The sequence below is a fragment of the Chiloscyllium plagiosum genome, unplaced genomic scaffold, assembly GCF_037043375.1.
Source record: "Chiloscyllium plagiosum isolate Xiang-an unplaced genomic scaffold, Cpla_swu_hap1 HiC_scaffold_7, whole genome shotgun sequence".
Classification (NCBI taxonomy): domain Eukaryota; kingdom Metazoa; phylum Chordata; class Chondrichthyes; order Orectolobiformes; family Hemiscylliidae; genus Chiloscyllium; species Chiloscyllium plagiosum.
In genome coordinates this window covers 48,300,201-48,317,522 of record NW_028270145.1, presented here as the reverse complement: position 1 = coordinate 48,317,522, position 17,322 = coordinate 48,300,201, and the positions used below count along the sequence as shown (strand labels likewise).

Below are 17,322 nucleotides of genomic sequence, written 5' to 3'. Positions count from 1 at the left end.
TGGTCAACACACGTAAAGGGAATGTCTTCATCAGTTACTTCTGAACAAATTTTATGAAGCAAGATGAGCCCCTCTCCTGGTACTATTGGAAAAGTATTTCTGACTTTGTTATGCAAAGACAAGGGTTGTGGAAGTTCTGTGATGAGCTGCTTATTGCTCTCTTCAGATTGTTGCTGCACATAAGAAAGGAGGACATTTTAATGCTTTGCACAGGTTTGAGGGCAGTTGTTATAATGGGGCAGATTGTCCACTGCAGTGGGGCAGAGTCCTTATTGCAAAGTAGACAAGCAGGAGGCTGGAAGAAAAAAGCAAACCGGGCAGCCATCAAAAAGTGGAGAAGTCAACATTTTTGGTGTAACCTTTCTTCAGGACTGCAGGTGGGTGTAAGGGGAACTACAGATAAAAAAGTGGGTAGAGAGTGGGTGCAGATTGGTGAGGTATAGAAGGTACGGCCTGGTTGATAAATGGGAGGAATGAATCTGGTTGGTAGCTGGAAGGAGGAGTCGGTCAGAGGAATTGAATGGAGGGGGAGGGGCTGTCAGGGGATTGGAAGGGATGTTATTTGAAATTGGAGAACTCAACGTTGCGTCCTCCAGGCTGTAGGCTGCCCAGTCTGAAAATGAGGTATTGTTCCTCCAATTTGTAGTCTGATTTGTTGTGGCAATGGAGGAGGCCTAGGATGGTCATTGGAAAGGGAGTGGGAATTAAAATAGGTGATGACTGGGAGGTCAGATCAGCCCCTGCGGGCCCGGCTGAGATGCTTCAGTGAAACACGCCCTGAGTTTATGTTTGGTGTCCCCAAAGTAGAGAAGACCACATCGGGAGCACCTGATACAGTAAACTAGGTTGGAGGAGAGGCAGGTGAACCTCTGTCTCACCTGGAAGGACTGTTTGGGGCCCCTGGATGGAGGTGAGGGGGTGGCATGCTGGCAGGTTTTGTATCTTCTATGGTTGCCAGGGAAGCTATCTGGAGGTTGGGGAGAATGGCGCAAACCAAGGATTGGTGAAGGGAACAGTCCTTGTGGAAGGCAGAGAGGGTGGAGAGGGGAAGATGTTCTTGGTGGTGGGGTCTAGTTAGAATTGGCAGAAGTGTTTGAGGATGATACATTAGATGCGGAGACTGGTGGGATTGTAGCTGAGGATAAGGGGGACCCTGTCTTTGTGTTTGGGGGCGTGGGGACGTTTAGAGCAGTGAAGTGGGAAATGGAAAAGGTCTGGTGGAGGGCTGTGTGGATGACAGGAGGAGGAAAAGCACTTTGTTCAAAATAGGTGGACGTCTGGGAGTGGAATGTCTCATTGTTCAAGCAGTTGTGGTGGAGAAATTGGAGGAATGGGATGGAGTTTTTGCAGGATACTGGGTGGGAGGAGGTGTTGTCCAGGTAGTTATGGGAGTTTGTGGGTTTGTAGTAAACATCCGTCTGGAGACTGTTGCCGGAGATGGAAACGGAGAGGTCAAGAAAGGGGAGGGAGGTATCTGAGATGGACCAAGTGAATTTGAGGGTAGGGTGCAAATTGTGGGTGATGTTGATGAACTGTTCCAGTTCAACCTGGGTGCAGGACGCTGCACCGATGCAGTCATCGATGTAACGGCAGAAGAGTTGGGGCACAGTGCCTGTATAGGTACTGAAGAGGGACTGTTCAATGTAGCCAACAAAGAGGCGGGCATTGCTCGATACCTCTGAGTGCCCATGACCACCCCCTGGATTCGGAGGAAATGGGAAGAGTTAAAGAAAGTTAAGGGTGAGGTGGAGGATGATATTGGTGGAGGGAGACTGGATGGAGAGGAAGAAGCTGAGGGCCTGAAGGCCATCCTTGTGGGATATGAATGTGTATAAGGACTGCACATCCCATAATAAAGCTAAAGAGCTGGGGGCTAGGAAACTGGAAGTTACTAAAGAGGTGAAGGGCGTGGTGAGTGTCACGGATGTAGGTGGCAAGTGTCTTAACCAAAGGGGAGAGGATGGAGTTAAGATGGGGCCGGATGCGTTTGTGGGAGCAGGAGAAAGCGGAGACAATGGGTCGGCCAGGGTAGTTGGGCTTGTTGATCTTGGGGAGCTGGTAGAACTGGGCAGTGCAGGGGCGGGGGACTATGAGATTGGAGGTGGTGGATGGGAGTTCACCTGGAGGCAGTGAGGTCACAAACAGTGCAAGTGATTTTTGCCTGATATGTCACGGTGGGATCGTAGTCAAGGGGGAGGTAAAACATGGTGTCAGAGAGATGTTGTTCTGCCTCTGCGACGTAGAAGTCCATCCTCCAGACTACCACTTTTGTCAATGGGTTTGCTGGTTAAATGGGGATTGGTGCAGAGAGTAGCAAAGATGGGAGCTGTACGTAGGGACCTGTGGAATTCCCATCAGAGCATACTCCAAAAGAACTGTCTGGGGATATTGAATATGTCTTTAGGCAACACCTTCCAATAGTATCCCTCCTACAGTCTTTGTTTAAATTTGAGACTTTGGATGGTTCTGATGAAATTAAGTAAAATGGTTGCTCAGGAAAAGGTTGAACTGTTAAATACATAGTCTAATTCTAAGTAACTATTAAACTAACTTCAAGCTTGGAGCCCAACTCAATTTTGATACACAGTCATAAGGCTAGCATTGACTGACATGCAGTTGGACCATGAACAATCAAGAAGCTCAGCTCAATACATGTTCATTATCCTGGCAATAGGAACAATGTATTTGTCCTGTGCCAATCTATACTACATACTGTACTCTGGCCTTCAATTTGCACCAGAAGATGTTTGCTTGTTAAAAGGTAACACCACATCTACCATCCTATCATAAGCCTGGAGGCCTTCAATGAGGTCTGTGGAGTCACCTGTCTCCTAAAGCAACATGTGTTGCTCCCTCTGAAGTACATTTTTGAAAGGTTTTCTATGTATGTTGGTGGTGTGCTGTTTCCTCCCCAAAATAACCCATCAATTGCCTCCTGGAATGCACAACTATCTCAGAGAAGGAAGAGGTACAGAGGAGATCACATCCATACTCTGAAACTGTGTGTGTGACAGGGACACAATTTACTTCAGTTAAAATTAATCCCAATATGGACCAGTAATTCCTCAACTCTACATCCATTTCAGAAAGTGCAGCACAAAGTCCTTTTATTTCAGTTCTCCCTTCCCACTCATTCTTTTCTAGTTACAAGTTCTCTTTGTTCAAATCAAATAATTGAATTACTACACTTCTAAAATAGTCCTGATAAAATGCAACCTTTCACAAAGGTTACAACCAAAATGAGAGGTCGTTCCCCTGGCTGAAAAGTCAATTATCCTTAAAGTGGGATAGCGATAGTGTAAAGGCCAGCGAGGAGGAAGAATTTCTGAAGAGCATGTTAATCTGCATTGATGATAAGAGGTGTGTGATTCTGAGAAATGAACTGGGTCAAGTCAATCAAAAGTGAGTCGTTGTATATTTAGGTAACCATCATAAAGTTTAAATTAGCTATGTAAAAAAAAAGAGGAGCAACCTTATAGAAAAATACTTAATTGGAGGAGGGTGAATTTTACTGAGTTCAGAATGCACCTTGTAAGTTGGAATGAAAGATTGTCAAACAAAATTGAGATGTTGCAATGCACTGTTCTTTAAAGAAATGGTTCAGGAACAATGAAATATTTTCCCACAAGGTGGATTGATAGAGCGACTAAATCCAGATATCAACAGGTGGAGTAAAACAGAAAAAGGGGGCCTGTGTCAATTGTTATGTATAATACAGTGACAACTAGGTTAACTACAGGAAGTTCAATGGGACAGTGATAGAAGAAATGGGACAAAGAACGTGTATGTGAAGACACTGGCAGTGGCATTAAGAGGACTCCAAAAATGATCTTTCGAAATTAAAGTCGCAAATAGCAAGAGGAGGGCCTGATCTGTTCCTTTATTGTAGCTAAAGCAAATTTATTATTCAGTATGTCTATCCTTTTTGTTTTATTTTCACTGACATTATCAGCAACCCACATTTCTTCTAACCATGCTTCTTTTTCCTGGTATAATTGTAAAAGCTTTTATGTTGATTTTGATATCCCTCAAGTGTTTTGTACTCCCTTATTGTGGTTTGTACTATTTGTTTCGTCACCTTAGTTATTTGAAATACTAGGGAATTGCATCTAAATTACATTTAGAGTCCTAGAGATGTACAGCATGGAAACAGACCTTTCGGTCCAACCGATCCATGCTAACCAGATATCCCAACCCAATCTCGTCCCACCTACTGGCACCCAGCTCATATCCCTCCAAACCCTTCCTCTTCATATACCCATCCAAATGCTTCTTAAAAGTTGCAATTGTACCAGCGTCCACCATTTCCTTTGGCAGCTCATTCCATACATGTACCACCCTCTGTGTGAAAAAGTTGCACCTTAGGTCTCTTTTATATCTTTTCCCTCTCACCCTACACCTATGCCCTCTAGTTCTGGACTCCCCGACCCTAGAGAAAAGACTTTGCCTATTTATCCTATCCATGCCCCTCATAATTTTGTAAACCTCTATAAGGTCACCCCTCAGCCTCCGATGCTGCAGTGAAAACAGCCGCAGCATGTTCAGCCTCTCCCTATAGCTGAAATCCTCCAACCCTGGCAACATCCTTGTAAATCTTTTCTGAACCCTTTCAAGTTTCACAACATCTTTCCGATAGGAAGGAGACCAGATTTGCACGCAATATTCCAAAAGTGGCCTAACCAATGTCCTGTACATCCGCAACATGAAACGCCTGTACTAAATACTCTGACCAATAAAGGAAAGCATACCAAACGCCGCCTTCACTATCCTATCTACCTGTGACTCCACTTTCAAGGAGCTATGAACCTGCACTCCAATGTCTCTTTGTTCAGCAACACTCCCTAGGACCTTACCATTAAGTGTATAAGTCCTGCTAAGATTTCCTTTCCCAAAATGCAGCACCTCACATTTATCTGAATTAAACTCCATCTGCCATTTCTCAGCGCATTGGCCCATCTGGTCCAGATCCTGTTGTAATCTGAGGTATCCCTCTTCACTGTCCACTACACCTCCAATTTTGGTGTCATCTGCAAACTTACTAACTGTACCTCTTCCGCTCGCATCCAAATCATTTATGCAAATGACAAAAAGTAGAGGACCCAGCACTGATGCTTGTGGAACTCCACTGATCACAGGCCTCCAGTCTGAAAAACAACCCTCCACCACCACCCTCTGTCTTCTACCTTTGAGCCAGTTCTGTATCCAAATGGCTAGTTCTCCCTGTATTCCGTAAGATCTAACCTTGCTAATCAGTCTCCCATGGAGAACCTTGTCGAACGCCTTACTGAAGTCCAAATAGATCACATCTACTGCACTTGCTACCATCTAAATTAGCAGTCTCATTGCAGAATAATTACTTTAAATTTTAGATATGGAGATCATTTTGAATGGAACAAAGTTACCACCTGCATACACAACATCCTGAGTGGACGTCGTTGGATAGAACACTATGGAGAAATCACCATTAGAAACACAAAAAACAATGTGTGCATTTGTAAACTGACTTTTATTAAGGTAAAGACCGATGAATTTGCATTATTATAAAAAGGCTATTCTTAGTCATTTGCAAAAAGGAATTGTCATTCTATTGACCTTGCCTGTGAAAATGTTAGTCAGAAGTACCTTTTAAGCATGACTATTCAATTTAATTCTATTATATACTAACATTAAATTTATATAATTATCTGGTGCAGTTTTGTTTTAGATTTTTAAAAGTAGTTTGCTTGATCTAAACATAGTTGAAGGCTATTTTGTTATCCACTCACCATTGTTCTAATGTGGCATATTCTGTATGTTAAGAAAGCACTATTGGAAAATAATTAGAGTAAATAAAGTTAACAACTGAAGCATAAACACTGTATAATGTAGAACCTTGATGCTTTTTCTTGCAGCTTTTTTATCCAGATCGCCAGCATCTGCAGTATTTTGCTTATGTCTTCCAGCTTGTTTCACCCGTTTTCCCATTTTTCCCCATGTTATTTATAAAACTCAGGACCAGATTTTTAAAATCAAACTTGTAGTCTACTCAAGGAGAGTGTATTAACATTGGGATAATTGGCACTTATGTTACAGTTAATGGTGCTCAATAAGTGTAATATTGTTCCCATTGCCTTGTAATGCAGTAGTAAGAGAACAAAGTTGCTTTATTTCAAATCTAATATGTAAAGACTAAAAGATCAGCATATGGTTATCATTATAAATCATATTTCTTCCTTTTATGTGCAAAGGGAAGTTACTGGAGCTCAAACGTAAATGAAGTCCAAGGACTTGTGATGGATCAGGAAGGGAAGGTAGTACGTCGGCTGTTTGGCAAGTGGCATGAAGGGCTGTATTGTGGAGTTGCACCCTCTGCCAAGTGCATGTGGAGACCAGGTAAATACATTGTGTGATTTACCACTAGGCAAATTCTTAAGTTCAATATATAGTGTGTGAATTGATTAAATTTGTGTTGGCAAGGGACCATCATTTAAAGCAACAATGCAACACATCCTATTTTTTAAGACTAGCAATTTCCGTTTTGCTGGTTTCTTAGTATTCACATTTTCCATTGTAATTTCAACATATTGAATTGACAGCAACAACTGACTGAATTTTATGTTTTGTTTAAAAGTAAATTTGGTAATAAAACTGGAAGGATATTCAGAATATCAAATAGGTTCATTTTCCTTGGAGCAGAGCAGATTGAGAAGGGAACATGATTGAGATGTACAAAATTACAGGGGCATAAACAGGGTAGAATCTTTTTCCCTTGGTGGATGGATCAATGACTAGGGGCACAAATTTAAGAAAAGGGGCAGAAGCTTTAGAGAGAATGTGAGGGAACAGGTAGGAATCTGGAACTTTCTACATGTAAGGGTGCAGAAACCCTCGTAAAATTTGAAGTATTAAGATTTACGCTCATGATGCCAAGGTATTTGAGGCTATGGACCAAAAGCTGGAAAATAGGATTAGAATAGTTAGACAGTTGTTTTTGACTGGCAGATTTGATGGGCTGAAGGGCTTTTTTAATTCCCTGTAGATGTCTGTGACTATCAGGCATAACCTTAACCTTGCACAACCAAAGTGAATAGGGCAGGTTCTCATTGGATGCCATGCAGTTAAAGCTTCATCTTCCATTTTCCACCTGGACTTTAACTATCCAATTAAAGTCAATACTGTATAAAACTGGGGGTTATGTTTGAAATAAATATCTAATCCAAATCCTTCCTGTTTGGTCCAGATTGGTTAAATTAAATTGCTCACAACTTTTGAAATAAGTGAATATGATTATATGGCCTCTGGAATACTTACTTCTAGCAGTATCCCAGTTATAGGCCACTCCACTTTGAGAAGTCAATGAAGTTGAAAATCTTAGACAATTTTACATGTACTAGTTTGCTTTCCTTCGTGATTAGTTGGCCGCAATGCTGTTTAATGCAAATTCAATAAAATCTAACAGCAAACTGTACCGTCTACTCCCAGCAGTGCTGAAAGTGTCTGAGTCCCTGTCAGAGTATCCTCCTCCCACTATTATCCCCTTGTAGGGGTTTCACTTGCTCTCACTTCTTTGTGAGCAACATAGTACAACTTCTGTTCTCTAAATCATCCCTAGGTTCATTGGGGTGTGGGAGAGGAGTGTCTATGCATGTTTGTGGGAATGGAAAGTTGTTGAATCCATGATTGTAGACATCTTTGTTTTAATGCTTTTCATTGTGTGAAAAAATTCATCTGCAAGGCATACAATATTAGTAAGGAATTGTAAGCTGTATCACAGAACATTTTGGTAGAATGTGAGAAAATTGAAATTACAGCCGTAGCTGTAAGCCAACTGCATACACTGTAGTAATAAGTCTGAGATGGTAACTGTAGTTTTGTTTGTTAATGTGTTCCTGCCTGGCTACAACTTCATTGTTTTGGCCAGAAAAGAGTTTGGCACACCCAGAAATAAACACTTGCGCCTTCCTGGTGTGCTGTCTTGGCTTCATATTTAAAGAAAGATATACTTGCCATTGGAAAGACAGTCGAGCAAAGGTTCACAAAATTGGTACCTGAGATGAGAAGGTTGCTCTGTAATAAGAAGCTGAGTAAATTGATCCTACACTCTAGGAGTTAAGAATAATTAATGGCGATTCCAAAGATACTTGGCAAGATAGGCACTGAGAGGTTGTTTCCCTCAGTTGGGAAAATAGAACATCAAAGCACAGCCTAAATTTAAAGATGTTGATAATTTAGGGTCTTCCATCATTACATTTATTCAAATCAGAGATTGAGAGATTATTGAGCTGTCAGGAACTGAAGTGATATAGGTAGTGGACAGGAAGTTGAGTTGAATTGCAGAGAAAGCTTGAGGGCAATATGGCCTATTCTTGCACCTATTTCTTACACTACTCTGATTGTTCCTAAACTTTCTAAAGTTTGGAAATGTAGAAGATCATAGAGTAGGAAGGATAAATGATATATGGAACTTAATGGTCATGGCAGGGGGCGTGTTCAAGGCAGAAAAATCCATGGCATCCTTACCAACACCATTTTCAGGAGGCCCAATTGAATTAAATCCCAAATGGAGACATTTTCCCACCATCAAACTTCATAGCTCCTGTGAGAGAGTGTTCTTCCAAAATCCTAATGGATTTTCCACCTGTTGGTGCCGTTGGCCAGTCGGGGACAGCAGGGAGCAGTGTTGCACTTTGGCCTCGTAGAGGTTTGGTGATGGAGCCCCAGGTGTAAGTGAATGGGATGGATTTGCTGAGACCATACAAGGAGGCCCCTGCATGGAAAGCTTGGAAAAGAGTTGACATGCAGGTGAAAGCAGGGTCTTATTCCAGATCCCTCTGTTCCCACTGACCAGTTCTTCCCTCTAGGCCTCAAGCCTGGCTGCCAGGGTATTCATCGTGGTCTATTCATGTGATATAGCCACTCCCCACCCAAAAATATTTAAACACCAGCCTCGATAGCCTGTCATCAGTCATAAGGAAAACGCTGGGAACCTTCTAAATGCACAATTTCCTTGTGCTTTTTAAAAGATCATGAGGCAGCCAATATGCTTTTAAGGGAAATCATAATTGATAAATCTATTAGAGTTCCTTGAGGGTGTAACTAGCAGAGCAGATGAAGTAAAGCAAATGGATGTTGTATACTTTGATATTCTAAAGGCATTTGTAGAGTAAAAGTTTTGAATTGAATTTAAAATAAAAAATGCATTGGGGGTAATATGTTAGCATGGTTAGAGCATTGGCCAAAGAAGAGAAAATTACAGTGGGCTGCAGCAAAGATCAGTGCAGGGCCTCAGCAATTTACAAGTCCAAGGCCAACTGGCAATGGGTGATAATAGCCACTTCAGGGTCACAGCCTCCTGTTGGAAATGTCATCCTTGAGCCTTCACTTGATCTCTCACACCCACATTTATTAAGTATGTTTTTAAAAGACCAAGAATGGGGCGGTTCCATCAGAACTCTCTTGACCTCTTTGGAGACCAATTTCATAAGACAGTGCATCACATTCACAGACAGGTCATTCTGGCATAACACACAAATTGGCTATAACGCGATTAACAAATTATGAACTATATTTGGATAACGTAACCTTTCTACTGAACGGGTTAGCAGTTTTCTTTGGTGATCTTCTACCACCCGATTGTTTTATAACATGGGTTTGCAGTCGCATGAGAGCAGAACGGCCTGTACCGTACAATTAAATATGAGTAATGGGATTCTCTCCAAAACATTTGGCAGCTGAGTTTAGTCATGTCTCGGTCTGGACTATCCAAAGCTAGCCATATTTTTGAAACTAAAATTGGCCAATGATGGTTCGCATACTATAAATTGTATCCTTAACAGAAGTGATACAACACTAATGACAAACAGAAGTGTCATAACAGTACAGTGGTAGTGTATTCCCTCATGAACTGAATAATTTTAGCTGCTTCTGCATTAATGTTCATTTTGTTCAACAGTTTGTCAGCTTAATCTAACCTCATGAATGACTTCCATTGTGTTAGTAATCTAAAAATCAAAATATGTACTGAAGTATGGACATTTTGAAAGCATTTATGGTTACACAATGTTTTGCATTGTTTGCTAAAATAAATTACACAACCACTAACAATTGAATACCAAAAACTTAAAGCTGCTTAATTTTTGTGTTTGATATTATTATGATGTATCTAATGCTGTGCAGCAGGCAACTGAAGAGGATTGACTTCAGTAATTTCCTTCCAGTGAAAGTAGTGTAATTGCTGTGTATTTCCATGACAATGATGTTGAGATAATGTGCATCTCTTTAACTCCACAGGCTCTATGCCAACAGACAGTGACATGTATTATGGATTTACAAGATTCGCTATTGAGCTGAATGAATTGGATCCAGTGTTGAAAGAGTTCCTCCCATCAACAGATGCCAGATTTAGACCAGATCAGAGGTAAAAATGGTTAATATTCCCCTTTTAGAGTAAGTAATATCAGAATCTGTAAGTGCTAATCAATAGCTTCCAAATTCTGGAATGGTCCCGGTTTACTGGAAGATAACAATTCTAACATTACTCTCATCTTTCTTGAGTAGCAAAGGAGCAAAGAACTAGTTAAACATCTGACATCAGTTGTCACAAAAATACTGGGAACTACTACAAAGCAACGGTATATTTAGAAAATGATGAGGCAGCCTATATGCTTTTAAGGGAAATCATGGTTGACAAATCTTTGAGGGTGTAACTAGCAGGGCAGATGAAGTAAAACAAATGTACACTGGAACTTCAGAAGACATTTTTAAATTAAATACAGAAAAGGTTGGGGTTAATATATTAACAGGGGTAGAGGTTTGGCTGAAGAACAAAAACAATTCCAGTCAGGTGCAGGAAAGGTCAGTGCAGGGTCTACACAGTTTGTAGCTCAAGGGCAACTAAGGATGGGCAATAAATACTGGCGAGTCAGCAATGCCCACATCCCATTACTGAATTGAGTCTATATTAAGGACTTAGATGAAGGAACCAAGTGTAATGTATACAACTTCTCTGTTGATATAAAACTAAATGCTGTTGGAAGTCACAAAAGTCAGAACAGACCCACATGTAGTGGGGAAGATGGCAGAGAGTTGGTAACTCACTCACAATTGAAGTGAATTTTGCCAGGGCTCTGTACCCAAGGATGAAATAAAAGTTCACTGGATTGATTGGAATGTTGAGGGTTGTCCTGTTCAAAGAGATTGAGCCTATAATTTCTGGAATTTAGAAGAGGAGTTGTTATCTCTTTGAAACATTATAAAATTCCAGATAGAATAGATGCTGAGAAGGTTTTTTTCCCCAGTTGGAGTTTAGATGTAATAGGCATATTCCTAACAGAAATGATAATTGCTTCAGGCAAGGAATTACCTTAGAGGTTTATAAAATAATGAGGGGCATGGATAGGATAAACAGACAAGCTCTTTTCCCTGGTGTGGGAGAGTCAAGAACTAAAGGGCACAGGTTTAGGGTAAGCGAGGAAAAATTGAAAAGGACCTTAAGGACCTTTTTCACGCAGAGGGTGGTGCGTGGATGGAATGAGCTACCAGAGGAAGTGGTGGAAGCTGGTACAATTACAACATTAAATGGGCGTATGGATCGGTATATGAATAGGAAGAGTTTGGAGGGATTTGAGCCACGTTCTGGCAAATGGGAATGAAATAGGTCAGGATATCTGGTCATTTGGACCAAAGGGTCTGTTTCTGTGCTGTACATCTCTATGACTGTAACTGATACGCAGTAATGTCTGGTAAATTCAAGACAATATGTTACGTTTGGTAAGGGATGCAGAAACATGGTCATGAAGGGTTCCATCATGATCAAACTTTTGAATTGGTCAATTTTTAAAAATATTTTCCTACAGCTTTCTTCATGGAATTGTGGAAATGCATCAACCAGTAGCAGATTTAGTCACGCAGATTTCTAGCACATAAAAAGGCCCTTAGCCCATTATATCTGCACTAGTCAAAACCAACTACCTAAGTATTTTAGTCCCATTTTCTACCCCTGAGCCTTGTATGCCTTGGCATTGCAAGTCCACATCTTAAATGTTGAGGGTTTCAGCTTTGTCATTGATCGGTACACCTGAAGGATTTCTTTTTTTCCTTGTCTACCCTATCTATTCCCTTCCTTTTATATATCTCAATCATGTCTGCTCTAAGGAAAGCAATCCCAATCTGTCAGAATTGAAAATAGTTGGCAAGAGGTGTTACTTAATGCTGAAATTGTTAAACTCAAGGTACCTAGGCAGGGATGTGTTGTTCCTCCAGCTTGTGTGAACTTTGCGAGTACTGCAGCAGGCCAGAGACAAACATTGGCATGGGATCACAGTGGTGTGTTGAAGTGGCAGGGAACTGGAAGCTTGGGGTCAAATTTTAATGAACAGAGCATAGGCTTTCAACAAAGCAGGCACTCAACATATGTTTCATCTCCCCAGTGTAGAAGAGACAGTACTGAGTAGCAAATAGTGGATTAGAATGAATAAAGAGCAGGTTAAATCACTGTTTTACCAGGAAGGTGTGTCTGGAATCTTAGTTAGAGAGGAGGGAGGTGGCAAATGGACAAATATTGCACATTCTGCAATTCTGTGGGAAGTGGACCAGGATGTCGTGGAGGGAACAGAACCTGTGGAATGCTGACAAGAGAGGGGAGGGAAATGTGTGTCTGGTAATTGGTAGCAACTGGTGGCTTATAATCATTTAGATGTAGTTGTTGATGGGGTGCAAAGTGACAACAGGGTGGACCCAGTCATTGTTGTGGAAGGGAACAGTTGAGGACAGAAGTGTGGGAAATAGTTCCCCACAGCCTATAGCAAATCCTTGGCTGATGAAAAAGGTGAACATTTCTGAGGCCCTGCTATGGAAGGTGGCGTTAATGTGGTTATGGGGTGCGAGGATGTATAATCAAGGGAATTAGGGGATTCTCATTTGTAATACATATAGGTGGTCAGCTTAGCCCCAGAGACAGATGCTGAAATGAATTTTTCACTGAATTTTATTTTTGGGATAAAATCATATTTTTCTCATTCAAATTACAATTCATGCCTTTCTCATCAGATTCCTGGAAGAAGGAAATATTGAATCAGCTGCAGCTGAGAAGCGTAGGATAGAGGAATTACAAAGAGAACGGAGAAGATTAATGGAAGAAAGCAATTCAACTTATCAACCCCGATTTTTTAAGTGAGTGTTGACTGTTATGGTGTTAGTCTTCAGGTGCATTCTGTTGTACTTCAAGAAGAATCAAAATTAGTTATTTTATATACAGAAGATTTTAATAAAAGTTACCTTTTTTGCAGGAAAGTTCTTGACAGTAATCAAAGAGAATCTTGGATGAGCAATGGAACCTACTGGGAACTGCGGAAGGATCCAGGGTTTAGTAAATTAGAAAACATAGCACTCTGGTAATGAAAAGTGAAGAAATAAAAATGACAGTCTTCACAAAGAAATTAACTATGCATAAATTATTATAGCTATTATAAATCTTACTGTGTTCTTATGGTTTTGCTGGTCATAAGCTAGGTACATCTGTTTAATTACAGACACAATTATAAAAATACTCCATGACCCAAACACTCGTTTAGAAAATACTTTTCCACTAAAGCTGTGAATTTTTGGTAAACCAAAAGTGTAATTTAAAGTGAATGCACAAGAATAAGGATGGCTGTTTGACAGTCGCATATTTATGAAACTATAATCTTAATGAAGCATTAATACTTACCATAGCTTTTTGCTAAAATGTTTCATCATCCATTTACATGCCTTAAAAATAATAAGTACTTTTAGCAACATGGTTTTTATTCTGGAAATCTACATGAAGCTAACTGTTTTTAAATACTATAAATATGTCACACTAAAGATTAATGTGCCTAGAGTACAAAACAATTAGATTGAAATTCACTCATGTGCAGTCTCATTCAGCATACATAAGCTTGTTCCATCATTACGTTAGGCTTTGTCTTCAGTTGGCTTGCCATTTGTGTTCTGTGTCACAATTTTAAAGTCTATATAATATCTACTGATTGGCTCAGTGGTTAGCACTGCCGACTCACAGCAACAGGGTGCCGAATGCAATTCCACCCTTGGATGGATGACTGTATGGAGTTTGCACATTCTCCCTGCGTCTGCATATGTTTCTTCACACAGCCCAAAGAGGTGCAGTTTAGGTGGACTGACCTTGCTAAATTGTCCACAGTGTCCATGGATGTGCAGGCTAGGTAGATTAGCCATGGGAAATGTAGGGTTACAGGATCAGGATAGGGATGTGTCTCTGGATGGGATGCTGTTTGGAAGGACTTGATGAACAATCTAGTGATTCTACAATTTACCAGTAAGGTTTATATACTGATGTGAAATGTTACACATACTTTATCAATCTTACAGGTACAAACAAACTGTTATGCTAACAAGCAAGATTTTTAACACCATAGACCAGTGCATTCCAAACTTTTCCCACTGTGGCCCATTTCAAGTCTTAAACTACTGTTCATGGAAGGGTCACAGCAGGATTGGGTCAGCCATTGCTGTCACAAATCATGACCCCAAAATTGCAACTTGCAACCACATGTTGAGAAGCTCTGCAATGCTAAAATTAAACTCAAAATACTGTAAGTACCTTTAGACATGTGTAGGCCCTCTCTCTCAAGTAAGATTATAATGCAACAGAAACCTATTCTGAGGAAGGGTCACCAAATCAAATGTTAACTGATTTCTCTCCACAGATACTGCCAGGTTTGTTTTTGTTTCTGCTTTCCAGTATCCACAGTTCTGTTTTTAAACAGAAATGTGTTATTGGAACTTAATGATAATGGAAATTGAAAAAGGGAAGATATAGAAAGCAGCCAAGCCATTCCCTGGTTAGTTTACTCATTAGAAAACCATTAATTGAATTAATAGTGCACCGCTGAACGCACAGATTGTTCAAAATAGTAGTATTTAAATTGTAGGATAATTATACTCAAGCTGAATGTATTCTTCCAACCACAAGCATTTTCATTTTGTTTAAATAGGTTCTGATTTTTATTTATTTGTTTGTGGTTTGTGGTTAAATTCTCAATCCCCATCATACTGGAGTCTAAATGCCTTCAGTCAATCATAGCAAGCTGTAACATGTATCAAAATATGTAAAATAGACATTTTATAGCTCAGCTGCCCACAAAACAAGTTTTCTATTGCATTACATAAAAGATTTATGAACATGGGCCTATCAATTTTAAAATGCACCAAAATTGCACAAGATGATACTTTTGTATTTGACTCAGTAATGAACAATACATTTAATCTAAATATGGCAGGATAATACAAATTCATACTGTAAGCATATGTTTAGATTCTGGAAAAAAAACACTATTCCCGAAGAAAAAAGGAATAAAGATTGGTGCAAACGCAAGCACTATCTATTTCAGTTAATGTACTAGATTGTATATCTAAACTGGTTAAGTGCAGTTTATTGCAATTCAATAAGTAATGCTCCTAGCTTTGTTTTACAGCCATTTGGAAGAGATACCTTGGTCTCAAAAGTTTCATGATTAGTTAATTCTACACTATTTTGTACTTTACCATTTATTCCCACTTAGCAACAACTAATAATTGAAACCATTCATTATTTTTAAAACAAAGTTAGAATGAAGCATTTAGACAAATTTGTGTGCTCTCAGTTTTTGATTCTTTACCATTTTAAAAGAATGCTGAATGAATGGAAGTCTTAATTCTTTGTAGTTTAGTTATGCATGTGTAATTGTTACCATATTCGTTTAATTAAAAAATTCGAAAATCACACTTTACTGATGTGAACAGCTGGATTCAGAGATTGATAACTAAAAAGAATCAGAAAACCTTGAAGTGCATTTGAAGAAAAATACTGGTTAAAATTTCTAAAGTTTCCTGTCATAAAACAAGAAAGACATTGCACTAAAGATTAATTGTTTACTTTATCATATCTGTATATATTTCAGTAGATCATGTTAGATGTATTAAAATAAATGCATCTCGTCGTAAGTAGATGTGTAATTCAAAATGTAAATACGAGGTTTTACTGATATACTTCCATAGTAAGACTTTTTAATATTCTGAAAACTAGCATTAATATTAACAGTAAGGTAAATTGATTATTAATATTACTGTTGTGTTGAAATTATCCAACATTCTCAGTGTTTAATTGTACCATCTGTTAAGCTTTTTTAGTATGTTACCATTAAAATTATTTAAATCATTAATCTGTCAAAAGATTGTATCAGTTGTAAACATTTAACACATTAATTACTCTAGCAAATCCATTGTTTGTTTCTTTCGTGGCTATTAATATCTTTGATCAGTACTTCTACTCGAGTGCCTTAAGGTCCAATTGCTGAAAAATTAAATTATTCAAACAGTATCCTTAGGCCAAAATCAGAGATATCAATTTACTATATTGGATTTTAAGAATTGCTGTTTTCTTATTTAGAAACTATTTTTCATTAAATAGATTTTCTAAAGATCTCATTTGAAAGGGCAAAATCCACTTTTAACTTGAAGTAGTCTTTGCCACAAAATAGCTGGGTAACAATGTCTGAAAGAATGCATTTCCTTGAAAAGAAAACTGCAATTCACTAGATTTGGCTATCTGTATAAGGAGATGGATGCCTAAGGTGATCACTGCATAACCATACTAATGTGGTGTACTTAGATTTTCCACACACTTATTCCATCCTTCCCATTATTCAATCAATTTGTGTTCTCCCTCTTTGAGAGTTGAAAAACATCTTTCGTACAGAAGCAGTGGGCTTTGCAGAACAAAGTAATTGCTTTGTACCTGTATTATATATTTCAACAGGTGTCTACTTTTCTGTATTTTCAGGCTGTGCCTGACTTAAATAGATGATAGATTTTAATATGTTTGTTTAGAGAGAATGCCACTGCAGTGTATGTTGCAATGTAAATTAACTTGCATGTGCAAATTTAAATTAGCCTGCCAATGAATGTTACAAATGCCTTACCAAAAGGTCTGTAGTGTCATGGAAGACTGAATGAACTGACTGATGCTAAACCTGGCAGTGATGCTTCAATAGGTTACTGAAATGCATTTTGAAAAAGGGTCCTGAAGAAGTGCAATTGTTAATTAATGCATATACATACTGATTCTGTACACTGCTGCTATCTGTGCTTGTTCTAATAAAACTGTATGGCACCACTGGATTGCTTTTACTTAAACATTTTGGTTAGATGAAGTAAAAATTTACCTTTTTAAAAAGCATATCAGTTCCTGTAACCATATATCCTAACAAGTACTTAAATTTTGCATGCAAAAAGGCAAGAACAAATTTGATCCTTCAAGATGAAACCATATGATTTAAGCTTACTTAAGTCTTTGTCCCTTCA

At 39.1% G+C, this 17,322-nt stretch overlaps 1 protein-coding gene across 9 annotated transcripts in view; it reads left to right on the top strand.

Annotated features, from left to right (window-relative positions):
* osbpl6 (oxysterol binding protein-like 6) overlaps nucleotides 1-13,420 on the top strand; it is a 171,089-nt gene extending 157,669 nt beyond the window's left edge. For all 9 annotated transcript variants that reach the window (XM_043693527.2, XM_043693522.2, XM_087988988.1 and 6 more), the window contains 5 exons: nucleotides 5,370-5,514; nucleotides 6,228-6,372; nucleotides 10,270-10,396; nucleotides 13,027-13,149; nucleotides 13,266-13,420. In XM_043693527.2, the coding sequence (XP_043549462.2) occupies nucleotides 5,370-5,514; nucleotides 6,228-6,372; nucleotides 10,270-10,396; nucleotides 13,027-13,149; nucleotides 13,266-13,374 (649 nt within the window). In that variant the 3' untranslated portion in view covers nucleotides 13,375-13,420. The remainder of the gene's footprint in view (nucleotides 1-5,369; nucleotides 5,515-6,227; nucleotides 6,373-10,269; nucleotides 10,397-13,026; nucleotides 13,150-13,265) is intronic.
* Nucleotides 13,421-17,322: the final 3,902 nt, after the last annotated feature.